General features: G+C 41.2%; 1 protein-coding gene across 1 annotated transcript; it reads right to left on the bottom strand.

Moving 5' to 3' along the window:
- Positions 1–249: 249 nt before the first annotated feature.
- mrc1a (mannose receptor, C type 1a) lies at positions 250–25,260 on the bottom strand. Its single transcript, XM_033638206.2, has 30 exons — positions 25,067–25,260; positions 24,565–24,966; positions 22,342–22,515; positions 21,684–21,839; positions 21,482–21,595; positions 20,257–20,397; positions 19,971–20,153; positions 18,797–18,954; positions 18,585–18,701; positions 18,385–18,500; positions 18,121–18,269; positions 16,588–16,787; positions 16,383–16,498; positions 16,211–16,289; positions 15,973–16,117; positions 14,613–14,651; positions 8,259–8,422; positions 8,047–8,111; positions 7,514–7,614; positions 7,262–7,401; positions 6,239–6,347; positions 5,958–6,130; positions 4,669–4,774; positions 4,351–4,583; positions 4,087–4,252; positions 3,839–3,991; positions 3,643–3,759; positions 1,149–1,307; positions 1,033–1,065; positions 250–935 (listed from the first exon to the last, which is right to left on the bottom strand). Exons 1-30 carry the CDS (start codon positions 25,134–25,136, stop codon positions 703–705), a joined length of 4,311 nt encoding a protein of 1,436 aa, XP_033494097.2. The 5' UTR covers positions 25,137–25,260; the 3' UTR covers positions 250–702.

Raw genomic sequence — 25,260 nt, 5'->3', positions numbered from 1 at the left:
CAAGACAAATTTCCCTTTGGGGACAATAAAGTTTATCTTATATCTCAACAACTATTGCACAGATTGCAGTGAAATTTGGTACAGACATTCATAGTCTCCAGAGGATGAATCTGTATCAGTTTTGTGATCCTCTTACTTTTTATTGAGTGCCAGCACCGAGTCATAGTTTTTAGTTGTCCATCTTTTAGATAGATTAGTATTACTCAATTTTTGGTCTGTTAGAAGAAAAAAGTGCAAAAGAGGGGCCAATTTAGTTTTATTAATTTCATTTCTTTTATTTAGCATCTATTTACAATGTCAAAACCAGAAACAGGCTGATGAGTAGCCCATGGAGAATAATAACAGCAACCCAGATGAGAAAAATCTGATAATTGCATTAATAAAACATCTTCACCCTTCTTGATTTTTAAACTGTTGTTTCATCTACATATGTTCTTGATTATCTTGATTGGTAAAAATAAAAACTAAACTGTACACATTTCACAAATCACATAATCATGTAAAATTTGCTTAAGATTGTTCACTTGTATTATCTTGTCCTTAATTCACTTAGTGCAGTGCCGGTGCTTGTATGCATTATTCTATAATAATTAAGAATCATTATCTTCAAATGGAAAAACACTACAGGGTTTGTTTGACATTCAGTTTCCAGTGAAGTGATCCAAAACAAAGAATGAAATCATAATCATATCATTTGTCTTTCTACGCTTGTTCATTCTGCTCTATGTTGGCCACCAGACCTTTGGCATCCACAGGGACTCGTATTGGATTGTTGAAGTATAACTTGTTGTCAAAGGTGCTTTCTCCCAAGACAGGGGTGGGTATCCGTTTACGGAAAAGGAGGAAGGCACCGAGTCCAACTACGGCGATTACAACTAGCACTACAGCCACAGTGATGCCAGCAGACCCATGAGAAGCTTCTTTAATGACGGGGGCTGAGGGGGCAAAGCATACAGAAGTATTAACAGTGACATCACTGGAGTCTGAAACATCATATTCAATGCATACAGTAATATAGATAAAACAACTTACCAACAGCTGGTGGCTTTTCTGTTGGTGTAATAACTGAAAAAAGAGAATAAATACGTATATGTGATGATCAATCGGTCGATTTAAAACTACTGTACATTACAGCTGATTAAACATACCTTTGGCTGTTTTGCAGATGTAAGATTTGTATCTGCTGCAGCTGCTTGTACTCCACATCCCACTGTCTGAACTGATGCCAACACATGATTCAGACTTTGGCATCCCTGTTTTCCAGTTGGTATAGTCCACAGCACTGTTATCGATCCACATCCACTCACCTGAAACAAGGGAAGCTTGTTTATAATCAAACCCGCACTCTCAGACACATTAAGCTGCAGTGTGTGCCCTTGTATTGTCATGACATTGGAGCCACAGAGCTAAGCATCCGATTTTCAGACAATATTTAGTCTGCCGTACAATAGAAAAGATTTTTACCATTTCCCTGGTTGCTATGCAACTGTGTTTCCTAACCCAAAACAAGATGCTAGCCAAAAATGTAATTTGTTTGTCCGATATCAGCCAGTGTTGGGGGGGCTCAGCCACGGGGACTTGGCTGGGGAACTGGAGCAGGGCTGACCCCAAAGATTTGAAGATTTGAAGCTTCAGTTGTTACAGCATGGTAATTGGCATCAAATCAGTAGTCAATGCTTTGCTTTTTTGTTTTGTCTCTTCACCAGTAAACTGGTGGAGGAAACTGAAAACAGGTGGCAAGTGTCAGACATAAATGAGGCCAGTTTCCTCAAAGCAGTCAATGACCCCATCTTCAAGCAATTAAGTTGGCTGTCTGATGAAAAATAGAAGCAAGAGAGATGAATTGCAGATGGTTATCTGCAGCTAGAAACTGTAGTGAAGCGCTTGTTTGTCATCTAGTGATGTGGCCCCACCCACTCTGTTTTCAGTTATTAATAACTTTCAGAAACACTGTGTGCAATAGTCCACCTTCCACCATCTTTTCCTCTCTTATCATTTGCTCACACACTGTGGCGCCAAGTGCTACTAAAGTCAGGTTGGGTTCGGGTGGTTGATTAGTGTATATAAATATGATTGATTACTATTAGCTTCGAATATTTGCTGGTAATTATCAGTGAAGTGTTGAAGCCCCAAAACTGGTATCCAAAACAGCCCTATTCTCTGGTTCAAGTCCTTGCACAGACCAAGTATGGAATGTAGACAGGCACCTGGACAGGTGTCAGCTCCAAGGACACCATATTATAGCTGATGCTGCCCTACCCCTTGATACTGTATTGCATGTGTGGGTGTGAGTTGTGTGTACAAGAGGGTTATGTGAAATAGTCACATTTCAACTGCCAATTGCCTTGTGTGATTTGACAAATAAAGAAATTACATTTTCTAACCAATACCTAGAGACCAACAGTGGAGCAGAGCAAAGTAAAAACAAACTATGATGTCTGACAATATTGGAGATATAAACAGAGTGTATTGAGTTGACAATTCTGTCCAGGCTTGGACCTGCTGGCTGCGGCCCACTTGATTAATGGGACAGCCCATCTGATTAGGGGTTACACAGTCCAAAAATTGCCAATAGTCTTACTATACTGTAAGGCAAGTGCAGTGGTACCGGCTATCTTCTCCTTCCCCCCACCCCGTCAAGTGGATTTGTCCATCATGTGATGTCAAAGGTCAAGCAAGAAATAAACAAAATCAGGGCAGAAAGTCTTGACAAAGAGATAGGAAATTAGATGGATAAAGAACGAAAAGGTGGAGCAGAAATGGTCAGAGACAAAAAAAGGAAGTACTCCAGGGTGATGCTGCACAGGGTCTCTAACGATAGCAACAGTGATAGCAATGACAACAGTCTACTGACAGCAGCAAAGGAAGAGGAGGGAAGAGTTACTAATACCAGCTGACTAATGTTTAAGGCCAGGGGCAAGAAGTAGAAGATGAGCGACATGACAACTTCTTAGCAGGTGATACCACTAGAGCTAGACTAACTCATGTAGTGACAGTTAACAGAGCTAGCCAGTTAGCTGCAGTAATGCCAGTGCCAATGCTGTGCCACTCAAGTGGCTTAATCTTTAATTGAGCCTATCTGCACTGTAAATACTGTTTTAAATCCATTCTACGGCCTGTTATATCTAACCAGTGCTATGAATAACAGATCATTGCTATTAAAGCAATTCTGATCAAAGACACTTAGTGCAATCAGTAACATAATTTTAAGTCAAGCAAAGGGGCCAGTCCAGTGGAAATTTTCCAGGGCTGAATCTTGTTCCCAGTAGGACCCTGACTCTGTCTGTTATCAGTCACCCTTGGTTCTGGCTCACAGCTTGACAATGCTTGACAACGGCTTTTGTCCTGCCAGTGGCACTCATTACTCTTTCAACCGAGAAACCACTGTTTCATGTCACGCCATACGAATCTGTCGACTCAGTCAAACAGGCATATTATAATGTCTGAACCCAGGACAGACATTTGTCCAAGCTTCATTATGCCAAATGTGAATGAAAAATGTATCTATATTGATGTTACCTTTTATCTGTTTAGATATTTTTTATTTTTACTTGTCTAGCATTGAGTACAGTGTAGTATGTAATTGGAACAGTGCTGAACTTTTTTCTACATTGAAAAAAAGGAACTGCAAAACATGCTTACCTTCATGAGTCTTGTAAAGGCCGATCCAGAAGGACTTGGATTCGTCCTGCAGAAGCTCCAGGTTCTGCTGTATGAAGAGACCCTCCTGAGGGTCCTCAATACTCAACAGAGAAGCACCTTATGAACAATAACATACTGTCAATATTGTATACATTTACTAATTATAATTCATTAGTAAAAGCTATTCATAACGTACCCATTCTCAGACATTCAACTGAGGCGTGGGCCCAGTTGTCCACCATTGAGCCAAAGAAGGAGTAACAGTGGCCTCTGAAAGGTATCCAGGTTTTTCTTTTCTTTGGTTCTGGACAGTTGCCGGGGAGTTGTGGAGGATCAGTTGGTGCTATGTCTGATAAAGAGACAGGAGAATGCATAGCGAACAGAGATTAGCATTTAGGAATGTATAGTATATATGCAGGAGAACTAATATAGGGATCCTCTGACCTGGTGACTTCTTGCAAAGGGAATAGTAGGTATTGGTACATGGTCCAGTTTTCCATGTTCTGTCCGCGTCTATATACACGCAACCATAGTTGTTTTTAGGCTCATTTGTGCCCCATTTGGTGTAAGACAGATGCCAGTTATCGACCCACTTATACCGCCCACCAGTCTGTGGAAAAATAAAAAAACATACTTGTTAGTTAGTTGTCGGTGAAACAGAGCTAACAGTTCTCCATTTTGAAATCCTGGTATAGTGCGGCCCTTTACCACATTGCTGTTGAGGCCGATCCACACAGGCTCATTGTGCTTGGAAATCTGTAAGATGATGTATGCCTGGGTGACAGGGTTCAGGATACTGGCCAGATCTGCATCGTCTGCTTGGCACTGCCTCCTCGCCTCATCCCATCTCATCTTCTGGGCCACCAGCTTGTAGGAGTCGTTGCCAAGTTTGGAGAAAGTCTTTGGTAATATAGTTGTGGCTGGGACTGCAATCTGAGAATCTTTGCAAACGAGAAAAATCATTAAACAAATTGATCCCCCCCCCCAAACTCATGATGAATGTGGCTTTGCTAATATTTTACTCACCGACGTTTCTTTTACAGATGAAGCCATGTTTTGAGTGACAGTCTTCCACCTTCCAGAACCCTGTTGTTTTGGCGGTGCTGCCCACCATTATCACACAGTCAAACGTCTATCAGGCAGAAAAAAAGGCGCATTAGTAAGACATGTTAAAGCTTTTGAAGTTAGGATATACACATGTGACAGGCCGTCTTCTAATAGAGATAGAGTTTTAGGTGTCTTTCGTGCTTTTTTAACACTTCTAATCTGCAAGCATATGACCATCACAATGTGATCTCACAGAAATACGTGAAATGACCACGACCTCTGAACACTGCATTAAATGGCGGTGGCACAGTTGGGTTTAGGCACCAAGATTCTTTGTTAGGTTAAAAGAAGACCATGTTTTTAGTCAAAATAAGTAGATTTATTATGTACGGGCACAAGAACATCATAAAGTGATGCAAGTATGTCATGTAAGGTGACGTAACTTTGTAAAAAAACGTAAGTACGTTAAATTTAAAGAACTCAGCGTTGACCTTTAGTTTCACATGAGACTCATGGTGAAAGTCCAGTGTTTCTTTGACACATTCACCACCCTGACCTCATTTGTATGCAGACTCTTAATACTACTCACAGGGTCATAACATTTCCCACTGTCCACTGGGTGACTTTGTTGAACCAGGGGATTTGTATGTTCACAACAGCCACAGATGCTAATGGACTTTCCATCTGCATTGTTTCCATGGTGCAAGCCCTTAATTTCAACACAATATATGCCACCACTATACAACGTGGTGTAAAGAGGTCATGGTTATTTCTTGTATTTCTGTGAGACCGGGTTGCACCATTACATTGTTGAGATAGAGAGCTGGAGACATGCATCTTTGGATGTAGAAGTTGAAATAATCTTGGAACCCTTCAACTAATGACGGTGATTTAGACCCTGGGGGCAAAAATATTTCAGGGGTTCTGGTGTAGCCAGCAGATGCCCAAACTTTTCTTTGCACCAATCTTTGTTTACTAATCTCTATAAACAGATATATGCATATAAATGCAGATCAGTTTTAAAAAACCTAATATAAAGCTCTATTGTTGTCCAATGATAGCTAATGGGTTCAGAGAATACATTTTTGCCAATGTGTTCCTCTTTGCTCTCCACTGGGACTGTTTACCTGCATGCAACAAAAGCCCACTCAAACTTGATTGGTCAATACCACTCAGACTACAAATAGGAACCAGAACACTTCCTGTTATCTATAGATTCTGCATTCACGTGCAGATTTTTACTTATAGATATTAAAATTTGAAATAACCTCTTCCATAAATGCATAACGTCCCTCAGGCACTGATGTTGGATGCCCTTTCGCCCAGTTGGTGTACGTAATGCCTTTGCCGTCCGTCCACACAAAGTGCATCTCCCAGTTGACATCATTCATGCCAATCCACAAATCTTCATTGTATTTCAGCATCTGCATTGTCAGGAAAGCTAGAAAGGAAGACAAAATTGTTCTTCAGCTCCCTAAAATTGTGGTTTATTTACATGACTGCATGATAAAATGTAACCTTTACAGACAGCCACAAAGGAAACACTCACCTTGCTCTCTCTCATTGGTGACAGAAACCAGATTTCCTCCCTGGTTTATACAGTGTGTCCTGGCGTCCTGCCAGCTCTTATCGTCATTCCCCACAACAATTTTGTAGCACTGTGTAAACGAGACGAATTTTGCTGTGTGTTAGAAAAACTAGCAAAGGAACAATAAGCAAACCAGTATGGAAAAAACTGGAAAACATTTTACAGGAACAGATTTAGGTACATCTCAGAGTTTAAATCACATCCTGAAAGTAGGAGGAAATCTTTGTCTAAGTCTCAAAATGACCACAAAGAGATGCAAAAGAACCACAAAGAGACACAAAACAGCAAAAAAAACAAAACAACAAAAAAGCCCAAATATACCTCAAAGAGACATACATTGACTTTAAAGAGACACAAAACAACAAGACATGCAAAGGAAATACAAAGAGACACAAAATGACCAAAAAGACAAAAATATACCTCTAAGAGACAAAATAACTTTAAAGAGATATAAAGCAACTACAAAGAGACACAAAACAGCAAAAACAAAACACAAAACCTCCAAAACAAAACAAATATATCTCAAAAAGACACAAATTGACTTTCAAGGAGACACAAAACAAAAATAAAGCCATGCAAAACAACTACAAAGAGACACACATCGACTACAGACACAAAATGACCTCAAAGAGATACAAATGGAACTACAAAAAGAGACAAAACGACCAAAAAAGACACAAATATAGCTCAAAGAGACACAAAATGATCAAGAGATAAAAGCGACTAGAAAGAGACACAAAACAGCTTAAACGACAACCAAAACAACCAAAAAATATACAAAGATACCCCTAAGGAACACCAAATGACCTCAAAGAGGAACAACACGATTACAAAGAAACATATAAGATCTTTTAATCTGAGTGTCTTGCTCCTCTGTAAGAGAGTTGGTGGGGCGTCTCACATGTCTATGCCCAGGGGCCCATTGTCCCATAATACACCTATATATTGGAGTATTCTCTATTGTATGTAGTTATATATCATTACCTTTCCTTGGAAAGGTAGCCACTCTGGTGCACATCCTCCCTTAGGTATGGTGGTTGGGGCTATCGTTGTATTGACAAAATTACTGCTTCTTTTGCAAATAGATGGTAGCTCCAAACCACAGTTAATATCGTTCCAGTACCCTGTATATGCAGAGTTTACACACAACAATGATTAAATAAGGAAAAATAAGTTCATTATTGGGTCGGACTAGCTTATATTTGAAACCAACACAGTATGCAGTGTTAGACTTACCCATGCTCTTATATAAAGTCACACAGTTTTCATCATTATTAGCAAAGTTGGGCTCATTGTGTTCCCATGCGGTGTATGTTATAGGGCTGCCATCCACCCAGCTGAAAATGGAGAAAGGATAATGAACAACACGTCACTAATGAAAAAACTAGAATTACCGCCTTGCGGTCATATGCATTTGCGAACCAGTCAAGCTGCAGGTACAGTTTACATACATGTTTCTCCAGACTCATGGATAGCCATGACAGTTGACAGTAAATCAAATATGGACGTTGCTGCAAAGAAGCTACAATTTCTAAAATGTAGATGCTTCACACACATCTTCAACTCGACTTCAACTATACAATTAGCACAGTTTCAAGATGGACACCCAAGATTAGTGTCACCAATCCAGTATCTGACCAAATGTCTCCCCTTCTGCCAGCAAAGTGTTCATGATGTCACACTGTATTTGCATTTGTATCAGACTAGATTTTGACAGATGACATATGGAAAGAAGCCATATTTTGCCTAAACAATATAGTCTGATTTACCTAAATGATTGATCCAGATTTACTGTCATGCCAATGTAGTACTGTCCTTCTGTGCCTTTCGCTATCTGTAGGAGAGACATTACATTTAGGTTTCATTAAAAAAGAAATATGCATACGTGGTTTTCAGAATTTTTTTTGGAGAAGATACAACATGTGGTCATTTCAAACTTCAACATTAAACATTTTTCAAAAAAATATAAAAAAATTCTTACCTGTTTCCAAAGGAACTTCCTCTCAGTCTCCCCGGTGATGACTACAAGATCCCCAAAGCCCTTTTTGCAGGCGGCTCTAGCAGCTTCCATATTTAGCTTGTCCTTGTTTATCAAATACTGTGTGTCATTGTATATAAGCCAGCCATCTTCTGTGGTGTTGTAAACTGTAAGAGCAACAAAACTGTTATCACATGTTTCACAGGTGCAGTATTGGAGAATGATAGAAAAAAAGACTAAAAGTCTACAGCCATGCTAGTTGCAGGCCCCCAGGAAAGCTGTTCAGCCTTGCATCAATGTTTTCCCAGTGGTCACAAGCATTTTCCCCATAGACCACCATTGTAAAAGAGACGTCTGTATAACTGTTGACAGGACACCTCAAACTGTAAACTAGGTCCATTCTGAATCTTTCTATCGTGAATTTTTGAGATAAGGTGATTTTTGTAAAACTTTACTCAAGTCAGTGAAAGTAATTGAAAGTCTATGAGCCGAGCGAGAACTGCCACAAACTGAGGTAGTAAACCCAGAAGCTAGAAAACCTTTTGGTGTATGTGCCAGGCGAGCAACTCCATTGGAATGAATAGGCACCATCTTGGTGACCAGTATAGTTATGACTGAAATCTATAGGCAGCAGTGCTTCAAGCCAAATGCTAACAATGCTTAGCAAGCATTTAGTCGTAAAGCAATGTATAGGCCAATTTTCAGACATTCCACCAAAAGTCAAAAATGTCAGGGGAACACCAGGAAAGGCAGGCCAGGTAAATGAATGGGCCCCTCAAAAAAAAAAAAGGGTAAAAGGGCGCCCCCATGGCCACTTATATTAGCACATTTTCAATGACAACTATAAACCTCCGTAAACCCAGTGCATCACCACTGCCCCACAAATAACCCTAAGTGAGACCCCTTCTAGATACTGTATGACTGCGGGATACCATTAGTTAGGATAGCCAGCTATCTGTAACTGTGGGGCCTCAATGGACTTTTTTTCCTGGCGCCCCCAAAGTCTAGGCTCACCACTGCAGGGGATCGCCAAAGTAATTAGGCTTTATCCTCCAGGAACCATAAATGTTAGTACAAAATATCAGGGTAATCCATCTCATAGGTGAGATCTGATCAGTGATCTGAGAGACGTCCCTCCAACACGTATTGCGTGACGTATTGCGGTAAGCGAGTTGTGTCATTTCCGGTGTTTCTGTGACAGTGTCTCTGTACTGCTCTGGTGAATTCTGCTAGCCTGCTTTCTCACCTCAGTTGCTTTAACGCTGCTTTAACGTCTACTTCAAGTCATAACCCACACTGGTTCTGTTTAAGCACTTATAGCTCTCCTTCTTTCTACGACTTTCTCGCTAATCTCTTAGCTGTTGTTTGCACGCTCTTAGCCTTGTTAGCTACTTTAGCTTAGCCATGGCTTCTCCTTCTCCTGCTCTTTCTTGCCCGGTGTGCCAAATGTTCAGTTATGCCTCTGCCTCCTTTAGCGACAGTGGTAATTGTAATAAGTGTAGCTTATTTGCTGCGTTGGAGGCGAGGCTTAGTGAATTAGAAGCGCGGCTCCGCACCATGGAAAACCATTCAGTAGCTGCGGTAGTTAGCCAGCTCCCTGTAGCCGGTGCGGAGCCACATAGCATAGCCTTAGCCTCAGCTAACTGTTCTCCGGTAACTCCCGTTCAGCCGGGAGATTGGGTTACGGTTCGCCAGAAGCACAGCTCCAAGCAGAAGCCCACGGCTCACCACCAGCCTGTTCACGTTTCCAACCGCTTTTCCCCACTCAGCGACACACCCGCTGAGGATAAAACTCTGGTTATTGGCAGCTCTATTCTGAGGAACGTGAAGTTAGCAACACCAGCGGCCATAGTCAAATGTATCCCTGGGGCCAGAGCGGGCGACATTGAATCAAATTTAAAACTGCTGGCTAAAGCTAAACGTAGATTCAGTAAGATTGTTATTCACGTCGGCGGCAATGACACCCGGTTACGCCAATCGGAGGTCACTAAAATTAATATTGCCTCGGTGTGTGAATATGCAAAAACGATGTCGGACTCCGTAGTTTTCTCTGGACCCCTCCCAAATCTGACCAGTGATGACATGTTTAGCCGCATGTCATCATTTAACCGCTGGCTGTCCAGGTGGTGTCCAGCAAACGATGTGGGTTTTGTTAATAATTGGCAAACTTTCTGGGGAAAACCTGGTCTTATTAGGAGAGACGGCATTCACCCCACTTTGGATGGAGCTGCTCTCATTTCTAGGAACCTGGCAAATTTTATTAGTAATTTAAATCCCTGACAACCCAGAGTTGAGACCAGGACAGAGAGTTGCAGTCCTAAACGCCTCTCTGAGCTTCTAGTTCAGTTACCCAGCCATAGTTTTCATAGTTTTATACAAACGGTGTCTGTCCCCCGACCACCTAAATTATTTAAATCTAAAATTAAACAAAGAGGAGTTGTGCATAACAACCTCATAAAAATTAAAACCTCTTCTGTGACAGAAAGACAAAACAGGAGAATTAAATGCGGACTGTTAAATATCAGGTCTCTATCGTCTAAAGCAGTGTTAGTAAACGAATTAATATCAGATAATCATATTGATTTACTCAGTCTCACTGAAACCTGGCTGTGTCAAGATGAATATGTTAGTCTAAATGAGTCCACTCCTCCCAGTCATAATAATACCCACATTCCTCGAGGCAGCGGCCGAGGAGGGGGAGTTGCAGCTATTTTTAACTCTAGTCTGTTAATCAGCCCTAAACCTAAACTAGATTATAATTCATTTGAAAGCCTCGTTCTTAGTGTTTTACATCCGACCTGGAAAACCTCGCAGCCACTTTTATTTGTTATAGTGTACCGTGCTCCTGGCCCGTATTCTGAATTTGTATCTGAATTCTCAGAGTTTTTATCCAGTTTAGTTCTTAAATCAGATAAAGTTATTATTGTAGGCGATTTTAACATTCATGTCGACGTTGATAATGACTCCCTGGCTACCGCGTTTATCTCATTAATAGACTCCATTGGCTTCAGTCAGGGTGTACATGAACCCACTCACTGTTTTAACCATACCCTCGATCTAGTTCTGACGTATGGAATTGAAATTGATAACCTAAAAGTCTTTCCACAGAATCCCTTGCTATCAGATCATTATCTGATTACTTTTGATTTCTTTTTACTCGATTACACGCCACTCAGCAACAGTTACTATACTAGATGTTTATCAGATAGTGCTGTCACAAAATTTAAGGAAAAGATTACTTCGTCGTTAAATTCAATACCAATACCTTCAGTAACAGAGGTTTCCCGTGCCGACTTTAACCTCTCCCAAATTGATCATTTTGTTGATAGCGCCGTAGGCTCGCTGCGAACAACGCTCGACTCTGTAGCTCCTCTTAAAAAGAAGTTAACAAAGCAAAGAAAGTTTGCTCCTTGGTATAACTCTCAAACCCGTAGGTTAAAACAAATATCGCGAAAATTTGAAAGGAATTGGCGATTAACCAAACTGGAAGAATCTCGTTTAATCTGGACAGACAGTCTCAAAACTTATAAGAGGGGCCTCCGCAATGCCAGAGCAAACTATTACTCAGCATTAATAGAAGAAAACAAGAACAACCCCAGGTTTCTTTTCAGCACTGTAGCCAGGCTGACTGAGAGTCAAAGCTCTATTGAGCCTTGTATTCCTTTAGCCCTTAGCAGTAATGATTTTATGAGCTTTTTTAATGACAAAATTCTAACTATTAGAGGCAAAATTCATGACCTCCTGCCCTCAGATGGTAGGCCTACCTATCTAACCTCAAACACAGCTGTAGAATCTAATATATATTTAGATTGCTTCTCCCCAATTTCTCTTCAAGAATTGACCGCAGTGATTTCTTCATCTAAATCATCAACGTGTCTCTTAGACCCCATCCCAACTAGGCTACTTAAGGAGGTCTTTCCTTTAGTTAACACTCATATATTAGATATGATCAATATATCCCTATTAACAGGCTATGTACCACAGTCTTTTAAGGTAGCTGTAATTAAACCTCTCCTAAAAAAGCCCACCCTGGATCCAGAGGTGTTAGCCAACTATAGACCAATATCTAATCTTCCCTTTATGTCAAAGATCCTTGAGAAAGTAGTCGCAGACCAGCTGTGTGATTTTCTCCAGGATAATAATTTATTTGAGGAATTTCAGTCAGGATTTAGAGTGCATCATAGCACTGAGACAGCTCTAGTTAAAATTACAAATGACCTTCTGATTGCTTCAGACAAAGGACTCGTCTCTGTTCTTGTTTTATTAGATCTTAGTGCGGCGTTTGACACAATTGACCATCAAATTCTACTGCAGAGACTGGATCACTTAATTGGCCTAAAAGGTTCAGCACTAAGCTGGTTTAAATCTTATTTATCTGATCGTTTTCAATTTGTTGACGTTCGTAATGAATCATCCTTACGTACCAAAGTTTGTTTTGGAGTTCCGCAAGGTTCTGTGCTCGGACCAATCCTATTTACTCTATATATGCTTCCTTTAGGTAACATCATTAGAAATCACTCTATAAATTTCCATTGTTATGCGGATGATACACAGTTGTATTTATCGATGAAGCCAGAAGAAAGTAATCAATTAACTAAACTCCATAACTGCCTTAAAGACATAAAAAATTGGATGAGCACCAATTTCCTGATGTTAAATTCAGACAAAACTGAAGTTATTGTTCTTGGCCCCAAACAACTCAGAGACTCTTTATCTGATGACATAGTTTCTCCAGATGGCATTGCTCTGGCCTCTAGCACTACCGTAAGAAACCTCGGAGTAATATTTGATCAAGATTTGTCTTTTAATTCTCATTTAAAGCAAACCTCACGGACTGCATTTTTTCATCTGCGTAATATTGCGAAAATTAGGCCTATCCTGACCCGAAAAGATGCAGAAAAATTGGTCCACGCTTTTGTTACCTCAAGGCTGGATTACTGTAACTCTCTATTATCAGGTAGCTCTAGTAAGTCCTTAAAAACTCTCCAGCTAATTCAGAATGCAGCAGCACGTGTACTAACAGGAACTAAGAAACGAGATCATATTTCTCCTGTTTTAGCTTCTCTGCACTGGCTCCCTGTAAAATCCAGAATTGAATTTAAAATCCTACTGTTAACTTATAAAGCTCTAAATGGTCAAGCTCCGTCATATCTTAGAGAGCTCATAGTGCCATATTATCCCACCAGAACACTGCGCTCTGAGAACGCAGGGTTACTCGTGGTCCCTAAAGTCTCCAAAAGCAGATCAGGAGCCAGAGCCTTCAGCTATCAGGCTCCTCTCCTGTGGAATCATCTTCCTGTTACGGTCCGGGAGGCAGACACCGTCTCCACATTTAAGACTAGACTTAAGACTTTCCTCTTTGATAAAGCTTATAGTTAGGGCTGGCTCAGGCTTGCCCTGTACCAGCCCCTAGTTAGGCTGACTTAGGCCTAGTCTGCCGGAGGACCCCCTATAATACACCGGGCTCCCTCTCTCTCTCTCTCTCTCTCTCTCTCTCTCTCTCTCTCTCTCTCTCTCTCTCTCACTCTCATCCTATTACTGCATCTTGCTAACTCGGCCATTCTGGATGTCACTAACTCGGCTTCTTCTCCGGAGCCTTTGTGCTCCACTGTCTCTCAGAATAACTCATACCGCAGCGGTGCCTGGACAGTGTGACGTGTGTGGTTGTGCTGCTGCCGTGGTCCTGCCAGATGCCTCCTGCTGCTGCTGCCATCATTAGTCATTAGTCATACTTCTACTGTTATTATACACATATGACTATTGTCACACAAGTATACTGTCAGATATTAATACATACTTTCAACATATTGTACCACAGTAGCCAGAACTATAACTATAATATTATTACTTTCATTAATGTTGTTGTAAGCTACTGTCATTACCTGCATCTCTCTCTCTCTCTCTCTCTCTCTCTCTCTCTCTCTGTCTCATTGTGTCATACGGATTACTGTTAATTTATTATGCTGATCTGTTCTGTACGACATCTATTGCACGTCTGTCCGTCCTGGAAGAGGGATCCCTCCTCAGTTGCTCTTCCTGAGGTTTCTACCGTTTTTTTTTCCCCGTTAAAGGGGTTTTTTTTTGGGGAGTTTTTCCTTATCCGCTGTGAGGGTCTTAAGGACAGAGGGATGTCGTATGCTGTAAAGCCCTGTGAGGCAAATTGTGATTTGTGATATTGGGCTTTATAAATAAAATTGAATTGAATTGAATTGAATGTTTTAGTCTGGGCAAAAGTGTTGGACCAACAGACCGACACTGCCATCCCTAGAGCCGCTAGCATGACTAAAAACAGATGAAACAGACAGATTTTAGCTCAGTAAATTAAGGAAATGAAGCTGGGGTTGCTGTAAAACTTACCTGTTTCAATTACGACAGGCTCAGGTTTGGGAGTCACACCTGAAAGTACAAGAACCATGAAGGAGTCTCAACAGCAGGGCAAAGCTCTACTTTGACATCACACAGGCCGTGGTTACACTTGTCCTTTAATGCAGCTTTTGTGATCAGATGTGCCAGACCGTAACTCAGCTGTGTCCGCATATGTGTGTCTACACTCGATGCTTCAGTATGACCTGCCTGATCGTATAATGATTGGATATACTTTCGTACAGATGTATTACCTGCTATTCATCTGATAACAGCTAACAGAAAGTGTTTTTTTGTTTGTTTGTTTAAAAACTATAAACGTAGGAAGATAGCAAGTGCTCACCAATCTTTTAAGTGGTTCAATCTCCAGTAGGCGATGATCTTGAGCACACAGCTAATATGTAGCCTAAGTGGTTTGTTAGGCTGTTCTCATGCACTGTTAGTACATTTTTCTATGAAAAGTAATGCACCAAAATTTGTACATATCCAACGTAATCATTAGGCAGTAATGCGTGCATGTATTTTGGAAGGCTGCGATCACATGCCCAATGTGCTGATGGGAGTACAGAAGGAAGCGGTCTCACAAGTATGGAGGTTGGGATGGTAAATGGATCACAAAACACAGGACTTTCCCCCAGGACTTTCACCAGGAGACCAGTGTTCGGAAGTGTATGATGTTTGAGTAAACTTTTCTTAAACCAAACCACAGTAACCTGACTTGCCTAAACCTAACCTAATCATTCATTCATTTTCCGTAACCACTTATCCTTTGGGGGTTACGGGGGACCTGGAGCCTATCCCAGCTGACACTGGGCAAGAGGTCGTGTACACCCTGGACAGGTCACCAGACTATCACAGGGTGACACATAGAGACAGACAACCATTCATGCTCACACCTATGCCCAGGTTAGTGTTACCAGTTAACCTAACCTGCATGTCTTTGGACTGTGGGAGAAAGCAGCTGCAAACCCACGCTGACACGGGAAGAACATGCAAACTCCACGCAGAAGGGCTCCCTCACCAAAGATTCAAGCCAGGAACCCTGTTGCTGTGAGGCGACAATGCTAACCACTGCATCACCATGCCGCTCTGATGCAAGACTGTACCCATATGCTATCCTCACCTCACTGAGATCCAAACTCAATCCGAGCCAGGCCACTTGGCCATATGGTTTGGCTGAATGCACCCCTATGCTGGCAAGATCCGATCTCGAAGCGTACAAACTTGGTAGCACCCTGGCATGGTCAGATGACAAAAGTCGCATTGAAAAGACAAGTGTAACCACAGCCATAACCAATCTGGACAAATGGCTCTGTGTAAATTGCAGCACCATGAGGAGACCAGTTGGTATTACCTTTGCGTATCTGGCAGATCCAGTCATTGTAGGACTCACAGTGCCGATCATTCCAGTGCCGTCCGTAGTAAAAGTGGACCTCTGCACAGTGTTCATTGTCATTGTGGTTGTTGGGTTCTCCATAGCCCCAGTTCTCATACTCAAACTAGGTCACATTTTTTGGAAATACACATAATTAAGCCAGGGTTGAGAATCATATGAGTAAACCTTTTTGTGACATCAAGTAAGTGCTACATACAGGCGAGCCATCACTCCATCCGAAACCTGAGTTGGTACCAAGGCTGAGGCCAATCCAGGCTGGGTTAGAAGAATAAAACCTTTGTGACAGCAGAAAAAAACAACACTGAATACTTGAATAGTTGAACAGCGTTAATATAAAGTCTGATATATACAAAGCTACTGTAACATACGGAGCGTTGTCCAGGTCCAGTGAACTGTGTATGCTCATCAGGTCCCCACCAATGGCTCTGCAGAAGTCTCTCGCTTCTGACCAATTCTTCTTAAAGTTTGATGATTTTTTGTAAAGCTTTTTAAAGAGTGAGAAAGAAAAAAGTGTTGAGGGTTATGTAGTTAAAATCACATGATTTCACAGATGAGTTCAGTTTGTTCTTGTACTTTATAGCAGAAGCTCCTCTTGGCAGCAGGGGTCCACCCGGACTCACAGCTCAGGGCCGGGGTGGTGGGTGGGACTGTCGTCACCAGTACACCCTCTGCTGGTTTCTTGCAGATATACTTCTCCTTGTTGCTGCAGCTGACAACATCCCATAATCCAGCAAAAACCCCAGTTGTCATGGCAATGCATCCTTGGTGTCTGTCTTTTATCAAACATAAAAGAAATGGGAGGAATATCAATAAACTAAGCTTAAAGATGTAAAGGTTACAAACAGTTATTTCGATAGGGAGGTTTTATGGAGGAACTGATGAATGTGGATCAAGCCTTTCTACAAAAACAGCACATACAACCTGCTGCATTAGACAATATGAAAATAATTAGGAAGCACCAGACCAAGATGCCCAGAAGAAAATGTTGGCATTGTAGGTTTTTGCAAATCACGGATACGTTTTTTGGTGACGTGTCATTATCTTTCCACCAGGGATAGTGCTATGAACAGCACTTGTTTTTTCACCAAGACATCACTGTTTCCAGCTTTTGTGCCACCAAAACTGGGTATTTTAAGCCAAAATATAATCTTTTCCTAACCACAGCCACCAGGTTTTTGTGTCTTAACCTAACCACGCCTTACCCACACACTCATTGAAACGTAAAGACGTGTAAAGTTTCATTGTATCTGCCACATAATAACATACAAATGTAACATGGATTGCGGATACATACATGGGCGGATTATCAGACAGTGGTCCCCCGACCATCTCGCTTTAGTAGTTGCTATACATTACTTTGTAGCTGTCAGTTTGTTTTGTGATTTTGTGTCTCTGTGTGGTCATTTTTAGTGTGTCCTCTTGTCATGTGTTGTTTCTTTGAGGCCAGTTAGTGTCTCTTTGAGATATATTTGTGTCATTTTTTGTTGCTTTGTGTCTCTTTGTAGTTGCCTTGTAGCTGCTTTGCATGTCTCTGTTCTCATTTTGTCTCTTAAACAGGTCAATTTGTGTCTCTTTGATGAATATTTGTGTTTTTTTGGTCATCTTTTGTCTCTTTGTACTTGATTTGTGTCTTTTTGTAGTTCCTTTGCGTGTTCTTGTTGTTGTTTTGTGTCTCTTTGAAGGTCAGTTTGTGCCTCTGAGATATATTTGTGTCATTTTGGTTGTTTTGTGCCTCCATTAAGTGTCTTTTCATGTCTTTGTAGTCAATTTGAGTCCCTTTAAAGATGAATCTTTGTCTTTTTTGGCTGTTTTGTGTGTCTTTGTAGTCATTTTGTGTCTCGCTGTATTTCCTTTATGTTTCTTTGTTGTCCTTTTGTCTCTTTTTAAAGGTGAATTTGTGTCTCCTTGAGGTATATTTGTGTCATTTTTCAGCCGGTTTGTGTCTCTTTGTAGTTCCTTTGCATGTCTTTGCAGTCATTTTGAGTCACATCCTGGTCGATGTGTGTTAATTTGAGTAACATTTTGAAGGACACTTACAATGCCAACATTTACTCTTGCGACTGGGTTGGTAGCACAAACGCACAGCTAAAGAGAGTTGTACCATACCTGGCATGCCCACATTGAAGTGAGTGAACGTGACTTTTCTTCTGGTGGTCCACTTGAAAGTGCTTATGTCGCCTGTGTTTGATAGACCCGTCCAAAAATACTTCTCTGGTCTCAAACCCACCAAACTGACCAAGAAGGCATTCTCATATCTGCATGAAAACATTTGAAAGCGTAAAGGTGAGCAATAAAATAAAGCATGAGATTCATTAATTTTGTGGTTAATGGTATACATGGTGTAAACATGATATAAATAAGAAGATTTACCTATCAGTGACATCCACCAAGTGACCACCAGCATTCAAGCATGTCTGCTTTGCCTCATCAAAGGTTTTTGTCTCAGACCCAATGTTGTAACAATAAGATCCATACCTGATCGAGCCCTTTAGATGAGATGACAGAACACATCTGATAAAGGCTTTGCTGTACAATAACACTCACTATTTAAAGGAAATTACATCACTCACAAGCTTGCAGCCTGGGTTGGCGTCCTCATGAGCGCCTTCACCTGGTTTAATGGAGGCCTTCTTCTTACAGACGTATCCGTACATCTTCTCACACATGTGGTCAGCCCACCTCCCGTCCTGTATGGACCACACACAGCAGATGAGAACAACACCACTCTGTACTGTATCTCTCCATTCATCACCTTTTATGTTGGGAGAGTAAAGGGTGTTACCTTTCCTCTGATGAGGACACAGTCTTCCTGGAGGTTGGTGGCATGCGTTGGCTCATCAGTCTGCCACTGGGTGAAGGTAACGTGGGAGTGATCAGACCATTCAAACAGCATCTGGTTTCTCTGATCATTCAAGCCGATCCAGAGAACATCTGTTGGCACTGAGGATTTTTGAATGTACATGTAGATGTTAATGTGGTACAGTTTCTCACATGTAATCTCTTCTGTATTCAGTGTTGTTGCTCTTTGAAGCCTGTGGCTATTGCCATGAATACTTTCACACAGAAGCACATATTACACGGTCAAAGAGCAACATAATATTTCTTAGCCACTGCACCACAAATAAAGGCATCAACGATCATGTTGCTTCAATACTTATGAAGATTATAAAACAACAACATGGAGGCTCTGTAGTCCGAATAAATGACTGTAACTCTCACTCCAATCCTCAACCCTCTGGTTCGAACCAAGGCGGCAAACTTATTGGAGTAGTGTCACAGTGAGTCCTGAATCTTGAAAATGAGTTAGCATATTACCACTCCCGGTTCCCTCGTCTCAAAGTGAAATAAGGTCTGTGGTCGACACAAGCTTAAGAGACTTTCACATTTTTCTCTATGACATTAAATATGTTGGTGAATACCCCACTCATGAATTTTGAAGCCTCTCTGTGTCTTTAAAAAAGTCAGCTGCTAATAAGTAGCTAAATGAGACTACAGTAAGTCATCACACAGAACACGGCTTTACAGCCTTATCATGTGGTGGCGTTTAAGTCATGCGACAGTGGTGTAGTTCATTTTAATGTTAGCTTTTTACTTCTGGAGATTGCATTTAGGCTTCAAAATGTTGGTTTGTGAAGATTACTTTGCTGAACAAAACTTGCAAGTGTCATAAACTTTTGTTTGCCACAGAGCTTATTATCTGCAATAATCCAAAATCTAATGGAAAGATCCTGTTGGCTTCTTGTCAAGGGAACTAGGACGACCCTAACTTCCTCATTGGCCCACAAATAAACGTTATCCCTGTATTACTTTATTACCCCTTTCAACCTCAACAAAGGCAGCACGTACCAGATTCACTCCTTCTGTTCTTACCCTTTACAATATCCGCCTTAGGTTACCAAATTCATTATTGTTGTAGAAACAAATCACTAGAGGAAAATAAATTATTGCACACTTACAGTATCCAGATTGAGATATGATGAAGCTCTGCTCTTCTATATTGTGTATGCTGGCCAGATCTCCTCCCTCTTTGTGACACGCAGCCAAAGCGTCCTTCCACATCTTTTTACTCCTCTCCAGGTAGTAACAGTTGCCTGCATAAGGAACCCAGTGACTGGGGCAGAAGCTGGGCTGGTCTTTGCCTGTGGATAGAGACAGAAAAGAGGTGACAACATATTCAGTTTGTACTATGAAGATTTACTCTACGTTAGATTCTGATATAATGGAAGTGTGATATTATTTTACTTGGTGGTGGAGGCAGACTGGTCGAGTTTCCTTTGCGACAGATGTAACCAAGCTTCTTAGTGCAGATGCTGCTCTCCCATTTTGAGGCTTTTCCAGCATTTAGGGTTGCACAGGTGAGCCCAGGCTCTGATGAGGGATGACCTATTGCAAACATTAATGCATGTGTTATTTGTTTTTAAAATTCAAAGATAATTTATGAGGGTATTTGTGACATGAGTCGCTCTAACTGTAAATATGTAGATCATGTAAGAAGTTTTCTGTTGTTACCATGCAGCTGCTCAAGTTGCACCACAACATACAATAACACTCTGCTCCTGTCTCAGTATATTATGTAATTGCTTAAACCATTCAAAAAAACACAAAACAACACACCCTTTTCTCACCACAACCACTGGAAATGACCCAGTTGCTGCAAACAGCAAACTGAAAATGTCCTCAACTCTGCTAAAAAACACTTGTAATTACAAACAACAAGGCTGGAGATGTCCCAAAGTGTCGTTAAAAAACATACTTTTGTCACTACAAACACAGTTGAATTACCCAATTTTGTCGCTGCAAACACGGCTTAAAGTGCCTTATTAAAGAATACTTGCATTAAACATGGCTAGACATGTCCCAAACTGTTTTTAAAAAACATACTTTTGTCACTATTAACACAACTGAAAAAGTCCCAAACTCATTACCCAATTTTGTCTCTGCAAATAGAGTTGAAAGTGTCCTGAACTCTCATTAAAAATTACCCAATTTTGATTCTACACACACTGCTGAAAATGGTACCAACTCTTATTAAAAATGATCCACTTTCTGTCCAAATACAGCTGGTAATGTCCTGAACTCTTGTTAAATAATACCTGCTTTAAACATGGCTGGACATGTCCCAAACTGTAGTTAAAAGCACTTGCTTTTGTTGCTGCAAAAATGTCTGGAAATGTCCCGAACACTTGTTAAAAAACACCCGCTTATGTCACCACAAACATGGCTGGAAATGACCCGAATTCTCAGTAAAAAATCCCTGCTTTTGTTCGTCTCAAATGGTGGTCTGCTGCTGCTGGGCAGCTGTCCTGCCTCGGCATCATGCAATGCACCATCCCTTCCTCCTTCTTTTAAGAAATCAGTTTATATACATGTAATGAAAACTATGTCATCCACATAGAACAAATGTAACATATTTGTGGTCTGCAGAAACAAACAATGCCAACAATAATCTAGTGGCTGCTTCACTAACCTGGAGCCCAGTTTAAATATCTGAATGGGTTTCCGTTGCTCCACTGCCACCCACTCTCAAAATCCAAGCTGTTCAGTCCAATCCAAAGAGATGTTCCCAGATTATTTGTTAACCCTGCATCAAACCACACATTAAAAGCAACTGAAGTTAAATGATATAACATTGTGTTGTATGGGTAACTGATACAAGGCCGACTTTGTACCTGAAATGTATGACTGCTCATGCAGCTCCACAATGCTGAGGAGGTCGGCTCCCTGCTGCTGGCAGCTCTTCCTGGCCTGATGCCAGGTCAACACAGCCTGTGCGTTCCGCTGATACTGAACCCCTGTGACGGGGTCAGTATCCCAACCTGAGGTGGCTGCATTATGGTAGAAACACACAAGGGAAATCATGAAGTAAAAGTACCTGAATTTAATGACAATACATATCTTAAAACTGAAAAAAAAATGGACTGCAAAACTTTAGGTCACATGCGTAACCCTAGTTCTCAGAGTAGCATGCTATGATTGAGAAACACGTTGCACACCCCTGTCAGGACTGTGTTGTGTTTGATAAAAAAACAATGATAAAAGTGAGCTGGCTTTCTTTTTCTGTCCTTTTCCTGCCCCAGTTTTAGAGCAGTGTCAGGGGAAAGATGGGTCTGTGAGAAGAGGAAAACAAGGACAGTGCTGTGCTGACAACTCATGAGAGGAAGTGTAAGTGTTGTTCTGCTGGAGGAGGTCAGAAACCAGACCTGTCAGCGCTGACCTCCTCAACGATAGCATTAGAGAAATAACAGACAAGGTAATTCTGCAAGTTTGAGAAACAAATTTTACAACACAGTCTTTCCAGGGATGCTAGTTATTGTGGAGGGTTCCTACCTTCAGTGGGACAAAAGCCCCATTTCTTTACTTTATTGTAATCTCTCTCTGTTGCACACCACAGGCTTCCATCTGAGCGGCCATCCTTTGTGCATTCAGCGTACCAGTTGTCCCCAAACTTAAATGGGAACTGACAGGGGACTCCAAAGGCATTGCCCCCTATTGTGAAAATCTCTGCAGAGACACAGATCACAAATTTAAAGATAATCAAAAATGAGCAAAATAAAAGATGCAAAGCCTGCAAATCAAAAACCTACTAGATATTCTACACATCCAAAAGCATATTAAATAGTAGTATATGATTGTTAATCATATACTGCTATAACAGCCACTCTTTAGAAAGGCTTTACACAAGATTTTGGAACCTGTCTGCAGGTATTTCCTTCTATTCAGCTACAGGAGCCTTCATTGTCCACTGATGCTGGGTGGGAAGGCCAGTTTATCCCAGAGGTGTTAGATGGGTTTGAGATCAAGGCTCTGTGCAGGACAAATTCTTCCACGCTTAACTTAGAAAACTATTTCTTTATGGACCTGGCTTTATTTCTTTATTGTTTTATTTTGTTTTATTTTATATGTGGCACCTTTTTCCCAATGCTGTATTACTTTTATACTGTTTTTAATTTTTCTTAATCATCGTCTAACAGTTTTTATTTTTGTGAAGTGCTGTGTCACTTTGTTTTGAAAAGCACTTTATATATAAACTATTATTATCATTATTATTATAGTGTACAGTGTAGATTAGGTGTAGCATGTACCGACAGGGTAGTCCATCTATTTCTGGTTTCATGCTAATATGCTAATGGGTAGCGTACCGCTTACGATACATTTCTAATCAGTAACATCAATTATTCATTCATTTTCCATAACCGCTTATCCTGTTATGAGTCAAAGGGGGGCTGGAGCCTATCCCAGCTGACATTGGGCAAGAGGCAGGGTACACTCTGGACAGGTCGCCAGACTATCACAGGGTCTCCAATTAACTTAACCTGCATGTCTTTGGACTGTGGGAGGAAGCTGGAGTACCCGGAGAAAACCCACACAGACACGGGGAGAACATGCAAACTCCGCACAGAAGGGCTCTCCCACCCCAGAGTTTAAACCAGACCCTCTTGCTGTTACAGTAGGTGACAATGCTAACCACTTTACCACTGTGCCGCCCTGTAATACTTACAGATGCCACGGCACGGTAACCTAAAGTAGTTTTACTAATTGTTAGTGGTGGATATATTACACTAATTACAATACCAGAACCGTTAAAGTGACACCGACATTGATAGAGTACTTCATGTGATACCCATCGTGTGAATGGAAACTTTCAGTTGTGTAAAATGCCACCAGACGCCATGTAATATAGTCATACTGTCTACCATTTTGTCGGCATCTTAGTATGCTGAACTGCCACCTCTGCCAAAGACACCACACTCAGCTTCGCCACACAATTCTCCACGTGTCAAACATGCCTGATATTTGCAACACATTGCTGATTGTGACTTACAGGACAATACAATTTCAGCACTTAGGATATTAGAATGTGCTTGAATCCTTTCTTGAGTGGTTATTCAACCTTGAGCATTCACGCCGTAGTTTAAATACCACCATGTTTTGTGGTCTGAAGATGTTCTCCTGAAACGCTGGACTTCTTAGGATGACTTTACTTTCTTCTAACATACTGTATCTTATTGTAAATAACTGTGTCCAGACTTGATCAACTGGTTTGTTTGTTTTGGAGAAGAAGAGACTCAGGTAAAAACCTGAACAATGACCACTGAAGGAATTCTAACCAGGAGAAATTTCAGCTGGTTGCAATCTGCAATCATCACTGCCATGTGCCACTGAATTTCCCTAAATCCTACACACTGTTCCTTTAACTTTGATTTGATTTCAAACCCATGTTCCAAAAAAGCTGTCAGAGTTGTTAGCAAGTCTATTATTTTAACAGATCTAGCTTGGATTTTAAATGACATTTGATCTACATAATCTATACATTTGGACAACACCACAGAAACCACAATTTGCTAAATATAGTATTACTTGTCAGAAATATATTTTGTTTTGAGAAATTAAATGTATGAAAACAGCCTCCAGCATGGGAGATTCTGCACAACACACACTGTTGCAGGACTTTCTGAAACACCCTTCAACCTCTCTTAAGACGAGATTCTACAGTGTACACTATTGAGGCTTTGCCTTAATTAAAATCCACTGTGTCCCCACACTTCCTACCTTGAAACCCCTTTGAACAAAGGTCACCCCGTGTGCCATATATCCTCCAGCGACTCCAGAGCCCAGAGCCTTTGTAGATCATTATGTTCCTTTCATTGCGGTTGCCCCAGTTTAAGTGCAGGTCCTGGTCTTTGAGGCCAAAGAGGGTCTCATTCTTGCACTGCCAGTGTTGGAGGTCACTGCTCTCATCACATTCAAAGAGGACCACCTTTACCCAGTCTGTAATCTCTGTGGCCGCCAGGCAGAGCTTGAGGGACAGACTGAGGACGCGAGATTCAGAGGCCCAGCGAAACTGCTGGTTTTTGGCATGAGGATCGCAGGGGGCCACCGTTATGGAGGTGGCACTCTCCACCTTTATGCACTTGTTGTGGTTCTCGTTGAAGATCAGGAAGGAGCCACTGTCTGGAGCAGAGCAGAGCAGCTTCAACAAATGCATTTACAATCTAATTACTCTCCTAAATTTAAAAGATGAACAGACAGAAAATGTATCGTTGGTACGTACCTATGTCTGCAGTAATGCAGAGGACCTGCAGAAGACAGAGGACCACAGCAACATTTAAACAGGGTAACATTATCCTTGGTGCGTATTTTGCACTCAGTGGTGGATGAGGTTGTTGGAGAGTTTTCCAGTCATGAGAGAAGAGGTCTGATGTATGCTAAGGTGTGCGACATGGAGCAACAATGACACAGAGACGT

This window comes from Epinephelus lanceolatus, chromosome 20 (assembly GCF_041903045.1).
Source record: "Epinephelus lanceolatus isolate andai-2023 chromosome 20, ASM4190304v1, whole genome shotgun sequence".
Taxonomy (NCBI): domain Eukaryota; kingdom Metazoa; phylum Chordata; class Actinopteri; order Perciformes; family Serranidae; genus Epinephelus; species Epinephelus lanceolatus.
Note: the sequence above shows the minus strand (reverse complement) of the source record. Positions and strands in the feature narration are given on the sequence as shown.

What these genes read in the sequence shown, in the direction of transcription:
- mrc1a (XM_033638206.2), bottom strand. Translation starts at nt 25,136, where the DNA reads ATGTTACCCTGTTTAAATGTTGCTGTGGTCCTCTGTCTTCTGCAGGTC. An exon ending in TGAGCAGTCATACATTTCAG is followed by an intron (nt 21,596 to 21,683) that starts GTACAAAGTCGG and finishes GGTTTGATGCAG; the next exon opens with GGTTAACAAATAATCTGGGA. An exon ending in CCAACCCAGGCTGCAAGCTT is followed by an intron (nt 18,501 to 18,584) that starts GTGAGTGATGTA and finishes TCTCATCTAAAG; the next exon opens with GGCTCGATCAGGTATGGATC.